Consider the following 21,317-nt stretch of genomic DNA (forward strand, 5'->3'; position numbering starts at 1 on the left):
AATTTTAGAGCAAAGTTAGACAATTTCCTGTACTTTTATTTAGCACTGCGATACTTTATTCACGTTTTTTTGTGTTATTATTGTCTGTCATGCAGGTGTCAAAGCATTTTATTTGACAATGGTACTGACAGCGTACAGTTAGCGTCACTGGAAGAAGTCGAGCCTTGTGCGCGGCGGAGAACGTGAAGTGGAATGTCAGTGTTTTGTCGGCTTGTCAAGTGAATGTTGAAGTGAGGGTGTGTTCGCCATTTACCTGGACGGCCATCAGTGCTCTTGTGACTACTTTACTAAACGAGGACACAGATACAACTGTACATTTGTATTTATTGTGTTAACGCTGGCTACTCTTCTGAAGAAAGCAGGGTCCGAATTAAAGGTATGCTTGTGAAGGAAGGGAGGGAGTCGTAAAAACGGCTTTTGTCGTTCGGGAAAACCTTTCCTATTTCCTGTATGATCATGTTTGGCTTTCAGCTAAAATAGTTAGCTAGCTAAAGTTAACTAGTTAGCCACAGACAGAACGTAGCTACTGTGGCAAACCAGGCATTTCCAAATGATTTCGAATTAAGATAATTTAGTAAAAGTGGAGGGTCAGTCTCACCATAAGAATTAACATGTCAACTGCTGGCTAACGTAACAGCAAGTGTTGTTACATTGGAATCTTCAGCAGCATCGTTTTCTATTACCATCACTGACATATTTTTTTTAGCTTTACTTGTTTGACAAGTGAGTTAACTAGATATGATGATTTGCATTCATTTTTCATAGAGCTATGTGGGAATTATTGGCTGGAAAAGTGACTGGAGAGCAACTAGTTTGCCTAGCTCACTACTACCACCACAGTACAAGCCATTGATCACAGATATTTCTAACATAGGCCAAGTTATGCGTGTAGTTAGTTGCACCTCCTTCCAAACCAATTTTCTCTTTGAGTGGTATGGTAATGTTATTGTAGCAAATAGAAGTTGAGGCTGACCAAACTGTATGATTGGTTCAGCAAAGATGATCAATACTGAGAATGAGTTGGTTCAGGCACCCAAACAAATCCATTGTCTAGCTTGATAAGATCCAATCATGTTTGTAGACTGTAAGTTACTGAGTTTGCAACATGTCTAACTAAGTGTCTTGCTCAGCTTTATGGAAAATTAAATTGGGGCATAAACATGTAGTCAGTTCCTCCTTATCCTTTTCCATGGGCCAGTATTGAAGGAATCCCTGGGTGTTGAATGCCTTTTTGTTTGGGTGTGGTGTGTGTGTGTGCATGAGTATCACTTGATGACAACGTGACATTCCTAAGAATAATGGACTCAACTGTCAAAGTACATCATCAAATTAGTTGTGTAAATAGATCTGGAAAGACTTGAGTTGTTGGTTGTCCAATTGGTAATGTAGTCATATAAATAGTTGCTTGGTTAGTTGTGCAGCCACCAAAATCCCATTCAGTGGATTACGAATTTAAATCACAATTACTGTGAATGTGGTGACAACAAGAATCTACTGCTCTACGTGTTGTCCCCTCCCAGGATGTGAAGAAGGCTCTGAGTCGGGGCTCCAAGATGAGTGTGACGTCATGGTTCCTGGTCAGCAGCTCAGGTACAAGACATCGGTTGCCACCAGAGATGATCTTTGTCGGCCGGGAGGAGTGCGAGCTCATGTTGCAGGTGTGTACGACATCTACAGCACCTTGTGTTTACACACCAGACACCATCAATCTGTCATGTGACCCTTAGACAATCAGCTGTCCATTCACCCTCTTGTGAAAGGATGTTGCCTATATTAGGGTCATAACTCAAAGAAAGCAAGTTAGGTTAATGTACTAGAAATCTGGTAGGAGTTGACCTGTGTGTACATGAGAAGTGTGTATTTGTGAGTGTTTGTGTTACGAGTGTTTATAAGATTAGTGCCTGCTGGGAGAATTGCCTCTGGCAACTGTTCAATGTCAAAGCAAAATGCAACTGATGCTTTCCACCCTGCTGTTTTTCCCCAAAAAATCCTGGTTCTAGTTACTGTTTGGAATTCTTTGGGAGTTTCTCCCTGTACTTCTTTCTTGCTTTATCTCTTTATTTATGCCACTGGGAAAAAAATAATGCTTCCTCAGTCTGTGGTTTGTTCAAAATGTCCTTCCCACCACATCTGCTTGCAGATTTGAAAAGCTGCTCTTGTCCACATTCAGGCATCATTGGAAATATTGCTTACTTACAGTGCATTCAGAAAGTATTCAGACCCCTTGACGTTTTCCACATTTTGTAACGTTACAACCTTATTCTAAAATGTAATAAATAAAAAAAGTATTTACAGTGCTGCTACTCGCTGTTTATCATCTATGTATAGTCACTTTACCCCTTCCTACATGTACAAATTACCTCTAACCTGTACCCCCGCACATTGACTCTGTACCGGTACCCCCTGTATATAGCCTCATTGTTATTTTATATATATATATTTATTTATTTATTTATTTATTTATTTTAAATCTTTTCTTAACTGCATTGTTGGTTAAGGGCTTGTAAGCATTACACGGTAAGGTCTATACCTGTTGTATTCGGCGCATGTGACAACTAAAATGTTATTTGATTTTAACCAGTGGTTACTATAAGCACCAGGCTTGCATTGGTTAATAGTGATTATTTGCAGGAATGTAAGCAAACTCAAAGGCCTATTCGTTCGGCTATGAGCACACTGTGTATCTACTGTACATGCATGTAGCCTTCATTGCAGATATTTTGTTGCACTGCTTATGACAGTATCCAGTCTGAGGTTTGTTAGCCCGTCAGTATGAGATTCTCAGCTTTGTTCTCTGTCTTGTTTTACAGTCGCGCAGTGTGGATAAGCAGCATGCTGTCGTCAACTACAACCCAGCCACAGACGAGCACATGGTGAAGGACCTGGGCAGCCTGAACGGGGTGAGTCCATGTCCCCTGCATACAAGTTGAATAAAGGATCCAGTCAGCCACAGCCCTCCCTGGAGGGTCCAGAGTCCCACTACCAGTCCCCCAGGCCCTAGCACAAAAGAGCCCCCTCTCAATGCCAGAGATGGTTGTTAGAGCATCAATGAGCACTGCATTTTCTGCTGTCCTGGTCCCTTTCTTCTGGTGTCTCTCTCCCGTCTTCTTCTTCTGGTGTCTCTCTCCCGTCTTCTTCTTCTGGTGTCTCTCTCCCGTCTTCTTCTTCTGGTGTCTCTCTCCCGTCTTCTTCTTCTGGTGTCTCTCTCCCGTCTTCTTCTTCTGGTGTCTCTCTCCCGTCTTCTTCTTCTGGTGTCTCTCTCCCGTCTTCTTCTTCTGGTGTCTCTCTCCCGTCTTCTTCTTCTGGTGTCTCTCTCCCGTCTTCTTCTTCTGGTGTCTCTCTCCCGTCTTCTTCTTCTGGTGTCTCTCCCTCTCTTTGTACTATTGCCACTTCATTGCACTGTTATTCCACAGGAATGAGGAGTGGGAAAGACTGCATTTTTCCCTGAAGTGTGTGTTGTGGCACCATCTATTAGAACACCCCCATCTTAACAGACCAGAATATTAGATGTTACTGACATGTATCATGGTGGCTGTTTCTTTTCTTATTTGTACTTTACTGTACAAGCACTGATAGGCTGTTTACCCACGTATCCCCTGACTGCCTTCCTGAGCCCTACTCAGCATAGATGGCCATTACATAACTGCATAATCTCATTAATGCCTTAACGTACAGGTAGGATAGCTTAACTTTCACTGGGAAAACAGCCAACTGCAAAGCATCTTAGCTTTGGCAAACCCCAGAGGCTGTGTGTGGAAGGGAAGGACCTGTTGCCAGTGTGACAACTAACTCATTTATCATCAGTATCTGTTATTAGTCCGATGGAATTGAACTAATCAGGATTGTTGTAAAAACAAATCATTTCTGTGTATACATTTTTCTGATGCTTTCAATGTAAACACACAAAAACAAACTGTTTATTTTCTCCCCAGACTTTTGTGAATGATCTGAGAATCCCAGACGAGACTTACATTACCCTGATGCTCTCTGATGTCATCCGCTTTGGATATGATATCCTTTTGTTTATCTGATTATGATTTTGTAATTCTCTCATTGTTTTATTGATTCTTCATTCATTAGGGATTTTCTTGATCGGATCAATAGGATGCATACTTTTTAACCTCTGAGTGCTCTGTTGTAATTATTTCTTACAAACAATTGGATTTCATGAAGTTTTGTCTACACTTGCCATTTAAAACACACATTTTCTTATTCCTCTATGGTTTGTGTGCCAAACTCTCCCAGCATGTTCATTTGAGTCAGGGGTTTTAGATTGTTTTAGATGTTCAACTCTGGACTGAACATTTCTTGGACTCAAACCACAAGGAATGAACATGCTGGGAGAGTTTGGCACACAAACCACATGAATAGTTAAATTGAGTTTAGATAACAGGGGAAAAATGCTGCATTTGTTATTTATTCTAACCCAGTGGCTCCTGTCAGAATATGCCTTCTTTAACTCTGCTTCCACATTCTCATGTGTACATCCTGGAGAGGAGTCAACACAAGGTGCCAGAGGAGGCTCTCAAAGTAAGTGAGAACTTCCACACATGAACATATCGTCTATGAATATGAGTGATAGTCAGGTAGAGGCTTCTTCATATCCTACTTTCCTCTTGTGTGTATTAGCATGAGAAGTACACCAGCCAGCTGCAGATGAGTATGAAGGCACTGGAGGCCAGGAAGAAGGAGAAGGAGAGGCAGCATGCTAAGGAGAAGACCAGAGACTCATCCTGCTTCCAACAGGAGAAAGTCGAGCATAAAGCTGCCCTCGCAGCAGGTAAAACCCTGTTTAACTCGCAACTTCAACTCTTCCCCAGTCCACCTCTTGTTGTCCTTTTCTTCTAGAGCCCACCCACAGTGTATGTGCTATCCTACATTTTAGACCAGGCCTAGGCATTTTCTCTGCAAGGTCAAAAATGATGGCAATTACAATTGATGAACTTAACTGTTTGTCTTGCCACAAACAGTACCAGCAAATACCAGTCTGTTATGCCTTAGGTAAAAGATGGCTGCTGATGTCGGTTTCAATATCTCATTTACATGAGGAAAAAGAAGCCTTTTATACCAAAAAGTGTTACAGGATCTGTAGATGCGAACCCCTAGTGTACGATCAAGTTACCTTTGGAGGGGATCAGGTCAAAGGTTCAATCCAGTAGGGTCAGACGAGCAGCATTACTAGTGTGGAACTCCAGTTGGCAGGAGGAGTGAAGTGATATTGGCCTGGCCTGTTGAGCTGGGACACATAAAGCCTTATGTCTGCCTGCCATGCCTCTGGACTGGGGCTCCAGATATGGGGAGTAGTGCTGAACCTACTCCTGGTGGTGCTAGCATGTGCACTAGAAGGATTAGAAGTGTATGTATGTGTGTGTGTGTGTGTGTGTGTGTGTGTGTGTGTGTGTGTGTGTGTGTGTGTGTGTGAGGCTGTGTTTTTCGTGCCAAGCGGGCACTGCTGTTAGGGAGGATTGTGGATTTGCTGTCTCACGCACCGCACAGTTACAATACTTACAGGTGTCCCTCTGTCCTCAGCTCTGCTCAGGGCTACTTCTTTTTGGATTGTATAGGATTTACAGTGCAGTTAAGTTCCTAAAGCACTGAGGGATGTTCTCAGCAGGGTAATGCAGGGGTGGACTAGTGGCTTTAACTACTGACAGTCACAAGGTTATGACACGACAGACACCAGCAATGAACACTTCCTTTAGAGGTTTACATTCAGCCTCTTCCTCTGCCTGTATGTGATGGGTTAATATAGCTTCTGACTGATTCCTTATTTCCTACTGAAGCAGCTGGACTGGTGAGGTGACCACAGTGACAGTACAGTGGCAGGGTCCGCACCCTGTTGACAGTTCAGACACTGAGGCTGTGAGCAGGATATGTCTGTTTTTCCTGCTGCCTTGCAAGGTGTGGACTGTGGAGCCTGACCTCTCCTTCTGCTTCCTGTCTGTAAAGCAGTCTGCAGGCTCTCTGAGTGTACAGTATGCCTGGGTGTGACTAGTCTAACCTGACAGGACCTAGGGCTACTCACTCTTTCCAACATAGACGTTACAGTAACTTTCCACTGTTTCCAGATTTCTATGAAATATGACCAATAATCAATTACAATATGAGTAAAAGAGTTTCCTTAATTAAGTATGTTAAAAAGCAGCTTTTCTGTGTTGGAATGGTGTGTGGGTGTATAACAGTCATATACAATATTAATGAGAATACACCGCTGATTGACATCATCCTCTATGAGGAAATAGCACATTTTTTAAACGGTCTGTTTGAGTAGTTTGAGGTGGGGGGTTTTTTCATGTTTTTTTTTCTCCAGTTTATACTTTATACTTGGTCACATACAAGTATAGGATGAGTCAACAACATTTTCATGTAGATGGACTTAGAAGCTCAGTTTTGGTGACTTTTTAAAAGAACGTTCTACTCCAAAATGAATTAAAATAAAAGTATGCTGACACCATGTAAAATATCATTTCCACATCCAGAAATGAACCCAATAACACATTGTAATTAACAAAAATGTTTTTTTTTTTTTACATATTTGGCCATATGTATATAGCCTAATCATGGTCCATATTATCAGGTAGCCTATGCCTGTGGCCCAACTGATGTAGCAAAGTGCAAATAAATAGGCTGAAGCATGGTGTTGCCTTTCTGCTTTTACCCTATTTAGCTAATCATTAGCCAGATCCCAAATGTGATCTTTTAACTATTGTAGTTATTACTCTATTGATCCCAGAAACCACTTAATGTCACAATTCCCAGGTTGCCACTACTCTTGCTCAACAAAAAATATCTATCTCATCACAAGTTAAGTCACTCCCCCAAAATTATTTTGAGGTAGAGTGGCGTTGTACTTCAAGCTACCCTAGAATTGACCGGTGTTCCGGTCCCCACTCTCCGCTATGCACGCACTGCAAATTGCTGAGCAGTAACATACTTAACCATTCTGCTGCTAAAATCTCTGGGTTTAAAATGGTGCAGTTTGCATATTTAGGAGTTGAGAAATAAATGAAGTAGGAATGGAAAGGCCATTAACTACTGTTTCCGCAATTGCAAGAATGGTTGTGCATTGACTGCTTGTTAGAATGCATGTTAGAATGCATGTTTCCCTCCCTATGGCACTTGTAAGTTGACTGTGCCACGAGAGGAATATTTATCTCATGTAGAACGTACAACAAGACGACTAGGTACGTAGATAAACTATTCTGCTATGGGGTTGTCTGATTTTTCTGTTCATTACTCATTTTGTTTGCAGAGGAAAAGTAAATGTGGACTGTTCTAGCATCTTCAAAGTGCGCGTCAGCATAAATATTTTTCAAGCTCCAAAATGAGTGCAGCAGAAACACTGAATCAGCTATTCCCAGGCCCTAGACCAAGCAGGGAGAGGGCCCTTCTGATATAAATGGGGTCATGTGATACACAATCCTTCTGGGAGGAGAATGAGACTGGACACTGCTAATCCTAATCTTCAATAAAGGGAGGAGATACGGTAATGAAAGTAAAATGTGAAGCTTTTCAAATAACAACACTGGCCTGCAGAGTTTAGTGACCCATCTCTCCAGAGCAGAACATTAAGACAAACTGCTATAACCTTTCATCTACAGTACACTGAGTGTATAAAACATTAGGAACACCTGCTCATACACAAGACAACTTTTTGGACAAGATGGGTCACATTTATGTCTGATGATAACCAAACACTGCATTCCACAGTAAGATCCTCCATACCAACAGTCAAACATGGCGGTGATGGTTTTGGGATGCTTTGCTGCATCAGGACCTAGACGACTTGCCTTAATAGAAGGAACCATGAATTCTGCTCTGTATCAGAGAATTCTACAGGAGAATGTCAGGCCATCCGTCTGAAGCTGAAGCGTAGCTGGGTCATGCAGTAAGACAGTGATCCAAAACACATAATCAAGTCTACATGAAAATGGCTTGAAAGCAACACATTTAAAGTTTTGGAATGTCCTCGACATAGTCCAGGCCTAATCCCAATTGAGATGTTGTGGCAGGACTTGAAACAGTAGTTCATGCTTGAAAACCTACAAATGTTGCTTTAGTTAAAGCAGTTCTGCATGCAAGAGTGGGCCAAAATTCATCCACAGCGATGTGAGAGACTGATCAACAACTACAGGAAGCATTTGGTTGCAGTCATTGCAGTTAAAGGTGGCACTACCAGTTATTGAGTGTAAGGGGGCAATACCTTTTCACACAGGGGAACTGGGTGTTGGAAAACTTTTTAAATACAATGTGTAAGATTTTTTGGGTTATTTGTAAACTCAGGTTCCCTTTAATATTAAGTATAACATTCAGTATCAAAAATATGCAAAAATTTAGAAAATCAGAATGGAAGCAAATATTTTTTCACAGCACTGTACATACATACATACATACATACATACATAATCATTTTGATCCATATTGTTTTTATCCATCTGACCATTAAGGGCATTAGGGCAGATTTCCTGTCACCTTCATTGCTGTGATGACGTTTAACAGCTGTCTGGCCAGCCCGGGATGCTAGCCTATGTGGCATAAATCAGATTATCCACATGCCTGGTGTCTGTGTGAAAACTAAACCGCTCCATTGGGGCTCACACACTGGTCTAAATAAACCAAAGCACTACAGCTCCAAAGTGCTGTTTCCCAGGACACACAATAAGACATCAACAGAGAGAGGAAGAAACAGAAGGGCACGTCTAGGGCTGCTGTTGTGACCGTATTACCGTCAGACCGGCGGCCACGAGTCATGAAGGCAGTCAAATTCCACATGACCGTTTAATCACGGTAATTAGGCTTCTCCAAGCTCTGATTCTGCTGCTGGTCATTAGTAGCCTATCAAACTTGCTAACTGCTTGGTACTCAGAACTCTATTGTCCCTCTAATCACTCTGACATCAATCCAAATGTATTTGGAAATCGAATCAAACACTTCATGAGAGCCAATGAGCTCATGTTGCACAACATTTCTATAGGCTATGTAATTGTGGGAGAAAACAGTATGATGGCTGCTAATAAAAAATTTAAAAAACGAGGATCCCATCAGCTTTCTATAGGCTAGGCCTACTATATTTATTTCTCAACTTTCCTAAAATGAAGCACATTGCTTATCTTTACAACAGGAGTATAGCCTACCTGGCTGGCATGAAAATAAACTATGGGGAAAAGCTTCCTCCATTCACTATTTAAGTGCATAGATTACATGTATTTTTTCCCCCCACTGCCCCTGTTTTGATACAGGTGCATGTTAATGGTAAATTCTAAATCAAAACAAATGTCACATATTATTTAGTATATGTACAGACAAGATTAAATCAAGAATAGTCTGATGCGTGACAATATTAGCCTATCACTTGTGAATTATATATTATCACTTTTGAATGATGCCCAGCATAAGAAATAATGGCTTTTTTTCCCCTAAACTTTTTCTAATCATAGTCGCACAGCTCGTGTAGCCTAGCCCATAGGCCTGTATGTTTAATGTTTGTATCACAACTAAAGTGGTCAAATAACTTCTTAATTAAGCACATTAATCCACTTTACAAGGGGTGTAGAGCCTAACTGGCATATATAATATATATATATATATATATATAACATGTGAGTTTCAAGTTTGGGGAAGATCATTTTCACCATAAATGTTCCTTTTATAATAAAAGCATTACATGCATAATTGCATTTGTGGTCACTTTTGATAATTGTGTGTCCCACTATGGAACATTCAGGCTTATAGCCTACTACCATGTTGCATTGCTGTGCTTATAATGTGAAGAAATAGCCTAATAATTTATCAACATTTTATGCTAAACATTCTGATATGTTGGGTCAGCTACACTGCATAATTCTTTATTTTTTTTATGCTAGTGGTTGAATTAATTTGGGATCTATCACATCCCACAACTGTCCCAGACTATGTTTGGAATATTTATTTATCGCACAGAATAGGTTGACGTTTGTACTATGAGGGATAGTAGATTGACATAGGCTAGTGCTTTTGCTGTTCTTTAGGACTACTCATCTTGTTGACTGACAAAGTAAATGTGGACAGTTCTTCAAATATCATCAATATGCACCTCGGAATTGGATAAGGACGTGCGCAGTTGCGTCCCCGATGTGTCGGTCTTCACTTGTAGCCTGTGAGAAAGACCCGATCACGTGACAGAGAGCTGTGTGAGTGAGAGACGCTTTGGATTGCACAGCACACACATGAAAGGCATGGATTTTTTTCAGGGTGCATTACGGCCACCGTGAAATTCGAGGCATTATCAAGTGCTTGTCAAATTGTGAATGAGAGACTACTGGAGTGTGTACAGCCTGCACAAAAAAAACTAAGTAGAGCTCGTGCCTTTTCAAGCGACTTTTTTTTCCAAATCATCATTAGTCTCATCTTGCAGCATTACAGTGTATTAAAAATCAAAACATATAGCCCAACGTTTGTAGAAAAACTGAAGTTACATTAGTAACTCTAAATTAAGCATAGAGTACCTATTTCTTTGTTAAATGCTCAACACAGAATAGCTGCATGTGCGCACTCCCTGAAATCGTTTGGAGAAAATATTTATATTTTATTCAGCTTTGTTCAATTATGTTCTTCATACAATAAAATAATGCCACGGAATTATAATCATATCTTGTCTGCTAAATGAACTAGTGTAGCCCACAGCCATTTGGCATAGCCACATCAGGACCTAACATAAGGACAACTCAGTGTATGCTATTCTTTTCTTCAGAAATAGACTACGTTTTCTTCATATCATGCTTCTTTAGTTCTGTCTAAAATAAATAATGGATTTATTGTGAAGGTGTAGGCTATATTACATGGATTTATTATACTTTTTAATTGGCTTGTAGGCTATTTGTGAAAGCCAGGAGATGCTAAATCTGTTTGTTAATTAACGGTCAATTACCGTGAGACCGACCGTTATTTGCTTGACAATCACCGGCTGACTACATTTTGTGACCGCCACAGCCCTAGATACTCCCCCCCCCCCCCCCCCCCCCACCAAAAAAAGTGTGTGGTAGGGTGACTTAACATTTTTTGATTAAACATATTTTTGTTGCGCAATAGTAGTGGCAACCAGGGAAGTGTTGCGAGAAATTGTGACATTAAGTGGGTTCTGTGAGAAGTACAGGCAGGGGTGTGTTACCCTAACAGGTCGGCCTACAGTACATTATATTCACTGTGTTTATGTACGTTTTCTGTAGCAGAAAATTCATCAATAGGATAATAACTAGTTAAAAGATCACATTTGGGATCTGGCTAATGATTAGCCAAATACGGTAAATGCAGATAGGAAACACCATGCTTCAGCCTATTTATTTGCACTTTGCTGCATAAATTGGGCTACAGGCATAGCCTACCTGATAATATGGACCATGCATAGGTTATTTACTTGGCCCAATATGTTAAAATAATTAAACATATATAATTTTACCAATGTGTTATTGGGCTCATTTCTTGAGGTGAAAATTATATTTAAAATGGTGTCGGCATACTTTTATTTCCATTTATTTTCTAGAATGATGTCCTTTTTAAAAAGCCACTAGAACTGAGCTTCTCAGTCCTTCTACATAAAAGTTATAGGAGGGACCCCCCCCCCCCCCCCCCCCCCCCCAGTGCTACACATTTTTCCAGAGGAAATGCTGAGCGGGTTCTTATCAAAGTTAGAAACATTTTCGTAGGACAAAATGCATTATATTATTCCTAATGTTATCTACTGTCACTGTTTTTGCTACGCTGTTTTGTAATGCTTTTGCATTGTACAGATGTTATGGTGTTTAGGCCTAAAGCTTTTGTGCAATCATTCTGCCATAAATAGTAGGAATAACAGTTACATCATTCAGTTGGCGCTATACTAATTCTGTTCTCTGATTTCTTTCACTCTCTGTCCGTGTGTCTGCTTCTGTTAGTGGCCAGCGAGGCTCCAGTGTCCAGACCCACTCCTCTGTATGGGCAGCCGTTGTGGTGGGGGGAGGATGATGCTGAACACAGTGAAGGACAGCAGCCAGCGGAGGACCCTGCAGGTCTGGAACAAACATTACTCTACTATTACTCTATCAATGAATTTGTTGATCAGGATATGTGAGAGTGAGTGTGTCACTTTGAAAGAGGCCTGGTATTTCAGTTTTCTTATTAGCTGTGCTGGCTCATAAAGGTTACAGCTCTTGTATTTGATTAGAGTGGCAAACATAACACTTTGTTATGGCACCACATCAGTGTTGGATGCAGTGTACTAAGAGATGAATGGTGTTTAGCTCTGGGCAAGCTCTGTAGTGCAAACTGGGGACAGGGAGCGGCCAATGTCCCACTGAGCCAAGCCAGTCCTGGACCATGTCAGGCCAGCAGCCAGCGCCTCGTGATGGATTACCCTGTAAGCCCAGGGGACGGGGTAGAGGAGGGAGGGTGACTGTCAGCCTCATGCTGCCCAGCCTGGCTGGAACAGATTACCTCTCAGCCGTTCTCCTTTGGGACACCAAGCTCCCACAGTGACATTTTTACATGTCCAGCTGGCCTGACACCCACTGATTGGCTGATGTATCTGTTTGTTTGCTCAGTCTAGCTGCTGGAGCTGTGTTGTTATTTGTGGCTTCAGTTTAAGAGTGAATACTTGGCAGAGACAGAGTTTAAAAAATCTGTTTTCCTTGAATGGTGTAGTATGCCACAGTTGTTAATACTCCCTTGTAATATTTCATTACAGTAGTGTCTGTGATTCTTACCCACCTCACATACTGCATGTCCTTTGTGCCTGCAATTTACAGTATTGGCCTATATAGTATTGATCTATATAGACCTACTGTCTTCCCACTGTGTCTGCCCTAACAGAGAATACTAAAGAGGGCTCCAGACATGAGGTCAGCGGCTCCCTGTCGGACAGCCAGGCCAAGACGATCTACTCACACCACAGGGAGCCCAGCTACTTTGAGATTCCCACCAAGGAGTTCCAGCAGCAGGAGCTCCATGAGGTTCCCACTAAGGACACTGACCCCCCTTCTGTCCCTGTTTTCCCTCCAGTCCCCACCTCCACACCCCCTGTGGTGCAGAGCCACGCCTCCTTCACCATTGAGTTTGATGAATGCACACCAAGCAAGATCAAGATCAAGGACCATGTGACCAAGTTTTCTCTCCGCCAGCAACGCAAGCTCCCGGGTAAGGAGGTGGTGACAGCGCCCACTGAGGTGATATCAGCGGAGTGCAAGGTGGCTGATTGGCTGGTCCAAAGCGATGTGAGCATGATGAGGTCGTCTCAGACAGAGGACATGTTCAGCTCAAAGAGTGGCCTGCCCATCTGCAACGAGGCTTCCACAGGTGAACTCTGACCATTTATTCACTGAATCCACGGTTACTATCCTCTGTTGCTGTCTGAGAGCTAACGTGTTTGTGTTTTTATCATCAGGCCACCACCATGAGGATGGGACTCGGCGTGACTCTGAGGATCCTGTTGTAAACGGGAAACAGGCTATCCAATTAAAGCCACCGATGGGCCCTCACACGTCTCTACCACCCCAGCTGGCCCTCCCTAGACCCTTCACCAACCCTGACTCAGAGGAGCCTCAGTCTCACTCCCCTCCTCCGAGCCAGGACATAGCAGACCCCCAGCAGGGCTTCGTCATTGAGTTCTTTGACGACAATCCACGCAAGAAGCGCTCACAGTACTTCACCAACAACACAGGCCAGCTCGACAGCCCGGCCCTCAGGAATAAGCCGGAGAAAAGGTGCGGCCCCAGCACCCCCACCCAGCAGTACACCATTCCCTTGAAGGGCCCGGGTTCTGGAGGCCCCCAGAGGGCCGGCTCCCTGAGGAGGGAGAAGATGGAGGATCGGACCAGTAACGGCATCTCCTCCTGCTCCGTCCCTCCCAGGCCGTTTAGAAGTGTGGGCCGCAGGTCCAAACTGGCCCAGGACTTCACGGCTGAGTTCCTGAGGGAGTCCAGACAGGAGTCTAGGCCGAGCATGAACACAACCTGGGAGAAGAATACGTCACCTGTGTCTCCTACCACCAGCCCACCACCAACAGTAGAGGCAACAGCCCCTCACCCCCACCAGACCACACCAAGCCCCCCTCAGCCCCCTGTCCCATACCTGACTCAGACCTCATCCCGTGCCCACCAGTCTGTGCCCCTGAAAGCCCCTCTGATTCCCATGGACCCACGCAGCCTGGAGGCCCCACGCAGCCTGGAGGCCCCACGCAGCCTGGAGGCCCCACGCAGCCTGGAGGCCCCACGCAGCCTGGAGGCCCCACGCAGCCTGGAGGCCCCACGCAGCCTGGAGGCCCAAAGCAGCCTGGAGGCCCAAAGCCCCAAAGGCCTGGGGAAAGAGGAGGATGATACCTTGAGTGAAGCAGGCACCTACACCATCGAGACAGAGGTCCAGGATAAAGAGGTGGAGGAGGCACGCAGCAAGATAGAACAGGCAAGTCTCTTTGCCTTACTTTCTGTAGTCGTCTGTCGTTCTCTGTAGTCGTCTGTCGTTCTCTGTAGTCGTCTGTCGTTCTCTGTAGTTGTCTGTCGTTCTCTGTAGTCGTCTTATCTCTCCAAGTTTGTTTAATATCACACCTTGTCATGCCATGTGCTTCACCATGAGATAGCATCATTGTCGCATACTTGACAAGGCAGGTTATCTAACACAAGCCAACACGAGTGTCACACAGGAGAGCCAGTGGATGTGGCAGCCTCCAGCCCTGCAGAGACAGCGTTCACACTCACACATCATGCTTTGTTTCTGACAGGTGTTTGGTGTTGTTGAGGGGCCAGAGCAGCCCGGCCAGACTGCAGCAACAGCAGCAATCGCAGCATATAAGCCTGTTGAGTTTCAGGACAGGGAGGAGCGTAGGGAGAGTAGCTTGGTGGATCTGACGCCAGGGCAGGGACAGAATCTGGTGCAGGTAAACCTCCCCCCGGGCTTAGTGTGGTGACACATTCCTACAGCTAACCAATCAACAATCAGTCTGCTGGTTCAATCAGCTATCAGCCTTGGAAACACAATTCTACTTGTTCTGATCTCATGATTCTCCATGGTTCACCTCATATCCCTCTTAGATCTTTAGTTGTCTCTGTTGGTTTCTGGGGGTGTTGGTGTGGTAGTTCTTTACTTCCGAATGGGTTTGGGTGTGTCCAACTGGTTTTCACTGGTGGTGTCCTTGGTTTCTATCTGGAGAGTGGAATGGGTTGGATTTTTGCTGTCATAAAATGTCATTTTCAGATATAAAAAATATCCCAACATCCTAAGCTGTTAATGTGTTTCTTCGCCTAATCGGTTTGTCAATCATCAAATATAATTTCTTGAACGTGATTGTGTTATTTTTTTCCTTTTATTTTAAGCCTGATTTGTATTTATTGACAGCTGTCAAGACATGTGAATAACTAGTGTGATCCTCCCTGCAGGTACCGGGTGGCTCTAAGTGGGTGTCTCGCTGGGCCAACCTGGCAGACAGCTACACACACTCTGGCCCTGCCTCAGGCCTCTTTGAAATCCCCTCACAGATGGACCTGTCAGGAGGAGGTAAGATACCTGATGGGAATTTGCACATAATTTAAAATGATAATGAGTTATAGTCCTGATTATCAACTTGAATAAAAATGTATCTTCCTGTTTCCATTCAGTTGGTGGGAGGACCGTCCATCAGGCGACGCTCAGTCGGAAAATCAATAGTGTGGAATCGGAAGGCCAGAGTTCCAGAACACAGCGTATTCCTTCTCAGGCACCATCGATGGAATATAATGAGACGCCAACTCCCAGCATTCTTATCCATGAGGACACTTACTCTACCTATGATATCAAAGAGAGGAGCTCCAGAGTCCTTGGACCACAGGAGGACCTCCACAACCTGTCTGTACAGGACGACCTTGACCAAGACAGCCTGAGTGATGCCAGTAAGTCAGACGACGGCTCCATCGTGGAGCAGAGGAAGATGCCCACACCAGAGAGAACAGACAAGATTACATCTCAGAGCAGTGAAAAGGAGAGGCCCACACTCCCAGCCAAGTCTACATCATTCTACATTGGCTCTAAGGAGACTGTGTCCAAACAGGAGCGGGGATCCAGACCCAATACACCCAAGATTGAGAGAAAACCACCACCACCTGCCAACACACCACAGTTCTCCACAGCCACCCTGACCAAACAACAGGGTGGACAAGACTTTCAGAAGACAGTCAAGCTCAACTCATCAGCTCCCAAGCTGGACTACCAGGGCAGAGTCAGCCCTCAGCCCAAGGAGATCTCAGTGTCTCTGGTCAGGCAGGAGAGCTTCATTAAGGACCAGCCAAGTGATGCTGCCCAGGTCACCAGACTCCCACACATCTCCAGCCAGCCTGCTCTGAGTGACCCTGACCCTGCTGAGGCGTTCCAGGGTGTTTGCAGCCAGGACACCCACTCCTACCTCAATGGGACCGAGGACTCTCTGGCTGCCCTGGAGGCCAAGCTCCAGGCCCAGCCACCTGATGTTGCTCCTCGCCCCATAGAATACTCTCTGTCTGGGGAGTCTGACATGGATTCAGCCAGCACTGCCAGCCTGTGCAACAACCAGACTGCCCCCAAGACCGGATCCAAGAAGCCCTTTATCACTAGTGGCCTTCAAAGGGAGAGGTCCTCTACCAGCTCCTTCACCCAGGAGCCCAGTCGCCAGCAGACAACCCTCGATCGCCTGTCAGAGAAGCGGCGGTCCCAGGGAGTGGACAGCAGCAGGAAGCCTGAACAAGACAGGAGGCTGGGGATGAGATGCTGTGTTGTAAAACATGGCACCATGGACCTGAGTGATGACCCCCAGAGCTTCAGCTTACCCTACTGGCCTGAAACCATCTCCTCAGACCAGGAGGGCTCCCGGCCCGCTGCATGCAAGAAGTACACCGTCCCCCTGCAGAAGGTAGATCCCACTAAGTCCTCCAAAGTGGCCCAGGCCCTAAGCCGATCCAACAGCATGTCTGCCCCACGTCCCACAAGAGCTTCAATGCTTCGCCGGGCTCACCTGGGCGAGGCATCCGACAACGAGGTTACAGAGACGGACAGAATTTCCCTGAACTCCCAGGATACCAGTGGGACCACCAAGGTCTCCCAGGACAGTAAGAAGCAGCTCTCCAGGCTGGACATGCTGGCTCTGCCCCGGAAGAGGACTAGCTCCTTCACCACTCCCAGTGATACAGAGTCCTCAGCACCCAGGACAGGCTTCTCCAACCGTAGCACAGAGTCCAACAGCGGCTCTGGCCTTAAGGCCTCCGTGGCCGGGCCCAGCACTAAACCTGCCCTAGGCAGGGCCTCTGGAGCTCCAGGCAAGCTCATCACCCGCTTCCGCTCCAGCAGTGCCAAATACACCAGCAGCACAGCCAGTGAGTAACAGACACGCATATCAGTCTCCCCTTTGCCTTTAAAATGTAATGTAATGTAGTACTGTCTTAGTAATCATTTATTACAGGTGTAAAAACCTGAAAGGTAAAACTGTTTAAATATGTCTCAGCCGTTCCTGAAATATTACATAAATGTAATGAACCATGAAAATTACTTCTTCTGGATTGGAGGCATCACAATTTAGGTCTGCGTAAAGGTGTCACGTCCTATCAATTATCTAGATGAATTGGTTCTGAGTGAGTTTGAGATAATTAGTTCAACTAACAAGTTATGAAGGTGCAAGCCTTGGTTTTATTCTTCTGGAGATTTGGCTTTAAGGGCCTCCACTAACTACACTAATGCTGTATTGCTATTTGCAATTGAAATATAATCCCTTCAATCATTTCTACTAGAATACCTGTGGTGAAGGTGGATACCATCTGCACAATGTTCTCATAATTATTATGCAATCTTCAATCATGATAACATAACTGTGTAGAACAATGTTGTGAGAATATTGTGGGTCAGATGTGGAATACCGTACTCTATCCTTTGAGCGATAACCGGTGGTTTAACTACACTTCACTACGTTGTGACTATATGACTATGGTCTTCAACAACATGACTTTGTGACAGTAGCCATTACTGTTGGGTTGAGTGCTCATTTCTGGTTGTGAATGTTTTTGTATCAAAGAAAATCCTAATGAATAGGATATACAGAAAGACTCAGTATATTTACCATCTGAATGAGCACAAAACTACAAAACCCTTCTATATGGGTCTATGGGGTATAGTTGGGTGTTTTGGGATATGTGGGGTTTGTAGTGTTTTATGGTGTCCTTTCATGGTGTCTCTGTTTTTACCTTCCTTCCTTTTCCTCATCACCCTAACTTTCTAAAACACCCTTGAAACCAATTCATGGCTGAAAGGCTCTAGACGACGACAGAAAGGCTCTGACTACACCTCCACCTCCGAGGAGGAATTTGACTCTAACCAAAGCACCCTTAAACACAAACGCTCACACACCCCCTCAGCTTCCCGCTCCCAGCCTCTCATCCCCCCACGCCCCAAACCCCGCTCACGAGACTCGGACCAGGAGAGTCACGAGGGAGACGCCTACCAGAACTGTTCCTCTCACAGTGCTGAGATAGCAAGGTGAATTGAGATGGCAAGGACACAGCATAAGCCAGTTCATGCTATTGCTGAGTGCTTTAATTATCTGCACAGTAATTGAAGTGGTTATTGAGTTCACAACAGTAGTGAGATCATTTGAAACTTCTTGACTTTTTTGCTCTTGGTAGTTTTCCTGAGGTATCCATCCCTATTTTGGTCTGTTCTCCCCTTCTAGACTGAGTCAGGGCCTGGCTAAAGATCTGTCCGTCCTGGCCAGGGAGATCCATGATGTGACTGGTGATGCTGATCCTCAGAGCTCTTCTGCAGTGGAAGCCAATACACCTGTCTCTACCATCACCGCCAGGGAGGTGGTATGTTAACCACACTGCCCAGTCACACTGATATTTCCCTTAGCACACAATGCAGTATATCCTCAGCTGTGTTCACTGATTCCTGTTACAATGGCTGGAGAAGACATACACAACATATCAACCAAGAGTCTTCATTATCTCCATGCTGTCAGACAGCGCTGCCATCTCCTCAGGCTGCCCAGCCTTCTCAGTTGCACATTTATCAATTAGTTGCTGTCATATCTGTGGCCAATGCAAAACATTAATTTGACTGTCATTAATGGGGTTGTATCCATGAATTCATCTTGATTGCTGTTTCTTCCCTGTTTCCGTATCAGCTACCTTATGATTGGCACATATGATAACCATCCTTAACTGTTGAGACTGTCTGACTCATGTTGTATTGCAGTTGGTCCATCCCATCCCAGAGGCTGGTGTGAACTACCTTAGAGTTCCTCCTGGATCCACTGCAGCCAGGAACCCCGACCAAACCATTATGAATGACCAGGAATACAACTCCAAGGACAGAGGATGGAACCAGGAAGTGGTTAGACCATACTATTATTTATCATACCACTTCAAGCCGTTTTGAGAATGTTGAAAATTATAAATAGATTCTGTCTCTTTTATAAGTTGCTGTTCAGCTTTGTTTTTGTAAAATTGAGAGTTGACTGATTGTTTTTGTCTGGGATCTCTCTCTCCAGGTTGTTGTGGATGATCTGATGTTGAATCCAGTGTCCCAGATCTCTCTGGCTATTCGAGAAAACACGGAGCAGCTTGCTGAGAAAATAAAGTATGAATTTATACATAAATGTGAAGCATGTTCAAAAGTTCACAATACCTTTTCTGTCCATTCTCCTCACATCTCATATCAGAACCAGATGAGAAGTTGTATTAGTCCTCTGATATGTAGTAATCTCGTTAGCTTTCCGTGACTGTCTGAGTGAGCTCAGCCACTTAGCATGGCTAATGGACTGAGACTGAGTGAACTGTGCTGGGCAGATAGCCTAACCTTAGGTCCTATGGGACCTTAAATATTCAGTATAGGAATTCCTCATTTGATATGTGGTTGCTCTGTCTGTACTCTAGAGTGTGTTTTTGTGCTTGCAGGGTACTATTCCACAACAAAACTGACGTTTGGGGGGAGATTGAATCAAAGCTCAATACTGAAAATGACATCCCCGTCCTGAAAGGCTCAAACAAGGTTGGTATTTCCTCAAGTTCCTCCAGTTAGTTTATAGTTATTTGTGATGATTTGCTGTATGTTTATTTCCCTCAGCAGTGTGGAACATGCCTATTTGTATTTCAGGAAATCACAGCTATTCTGAAAGAGCTCAGAAGAGTTCAGAGACAACTTGAAGGTAAGTGCACATTCATCACAATAATCGAGTAAAACCTCCATGTAAACAAGCATCACTTAAAATGTATTTTTTTTGCTTTTTGTTAAATCATTTTTTTCCCCTCAGCATTTTAGATGTGTTGACTTATGCCTGATTTCTCTGTCCCCTCCACAGTCATCAACACTATCATTGAGCCCAGTGGAAATCTTGAGCCAGCCAAAGCCTCCACTCCTAGTGCCCCCTCCTCAGCCGGGTTGAAGCCATCCAGGGCCCCTTCGAGATACTGGAGAACCTCAGGTTCCCAGCGGGGTGGGGTTCCCTCTGCCAGCTCCAGGCCCAGTGAGAGTGTCAGGAGATCAGTTGTGGCCTCTGAGGCAGAGAGCTACGTGGTCTGAGGTTTTGGAACACAGTGCCTCCCCTTCACTGCTGCACCACAATTCCAGGTGTTGAGAGAGAATTAGAGAGGGGGAAATAGGCACTGCTAGAGAGAACTGTGGCCCCACCGCACTAAGACACTACTGTACTGTGTGTGCACTACTAGACAACTGGAATGCGCATTGAACTGCCATGGTGTGAGAAAGGGGTTGTACGAGACTCATAAAGCCATGCAGTGGTTAGTTCAGTTGAAAATCCCTTTAAAGGCCCAATGCAGCTGTTTTTATATCAATATAAAAAGCAATCTGAATAACAATTAAGAACCTTACTGTAATAGATTTATATTCAAATTGACAAAAATAACTTTACACAAACAATTTCTCAAGCAAGAATTTTGCTAGGAGTGTCTGTGAGTGGTCTGAGAGGGGAGGAAAAACTGAAAACTAGCTGTTCTTAGCAGAGGTTTGGAACTCTGTTATTGGTCTATTAACCAATGTACCGCATGGTGATGTCACCATGGAAAGCCGAAATGTCCGCCCATGCAAACCTGCTGATTTAGAAGGACCTGTGTAGATTGTATTTTCAACCAGCAACTACCAGGATTAGTGTTAGTTTCATCAGCTGTTGAACAATATGATACAAAACACACAAACTGAATTTTGACTACACTGGGCCTTTTAAGACGAGGTCATTATTCTGCCATATACCCTTGTTGATCTCCCGTTCAGGAAACTTAAGCATACTTGCATTTGATTGATTGATTTCTGTAATTTTATTAATTGGGGAAATTTTGCCACAATCAGCTTAGAGCACAGTATAT

General features: G+C 44.2%; 1 protein-coding gene across 4 annotated transcripts; it reads left to right on the forward strand.

Annotated features, from left to right (window-relative positions):
- On the forward strand, window positions 1–20,857 carry LOC115172668 (centrosomal protein of 170 kDa protein B). Of its 4 annotated transcripts, none has more exons than XM_029730334.1 (19): window positions 1–376; window positions 1,521–1,658; window positions 2,811–2,900; window positions 3,933–4,011; window positions 4,472–4,530; window positions 4,630–4,780; window positions 11,910–12,023; window positions 12,823–13,305; window positions 13,394–14,409; window positions 14,726–14,881; window positions 15,381–15,498; window positions 15,600–17,321; window positions 18,249–18,474; window positions 18,668–18,803; window positions 19,192–19,329; window positions 19,487–19,575; window positions 19,893–19,986; window positions 20,092–20,143; window positions 20,297–20,857. In XM_029730334.1, the coding sequence occupies exons 2-19, from the start codon at window positions 1,554–1,556 to the stop codon at window positions 20,515–20,517; spliced, it is 5,049 nt and encodes a 1,682-aa protein (XP_029586194.1). In that variant the 5' UTR covers window positions 1–376; window positions 1,521–1,553; the 3' UTR covers window positions 20,518–20,857. The 4 variants fall into 4 exon arrangements, with proteins under 4 accessions (XP_029586194.1, XP_029586195.1, XP_029586197.1 ...); XM_029730335.1 differs by having other exon boundaries at window positions 18,354–18,474; XM_029730337.1 differs by having other exon boundaries at window positions 13,012–13,305.
- Window positions 20,858–21,317: the final 460 nt, after the last annotated feature.

Source organism: Salmo trutta, chromosome 33 (genome assembly GCF_901001165.1).
Source record: "Salmo trutta chromosome 33, fSalTru1.1, whole genome shotgun sequence".
NCBI classification, from domain to species: Eukaryota; Metazoa; Chordata; class Actinopteri; order Salmoniformes; family Salmonidae; genus Salmo; species Salmo trutta.

Bases quoted from the DNA above. Each gene is read 5' to 3' on its own strand.
- LOC115172668 (XM_029730334.1), top strand. From the start codon at position 1,554: ATGAGTGTGACGTCATGGTTCCTGGTCAGCAGCTCAGGTACAAGACAT. The intron at 4,012-4,471 runs ATATCCTTTTGT...CTCTGCTTCCAC, and splicing joins TGTCATCCGCTTTGGATATG to ATTCTCATGTGTACATCCTG. The intron at 15,499-15,599 runs GTAAGATACCTG...GTTTCCATTCAG, and splicing joins GATGGACCTGTCAGGAGGAG to TTGGTGGGAGGACCGTCCAT.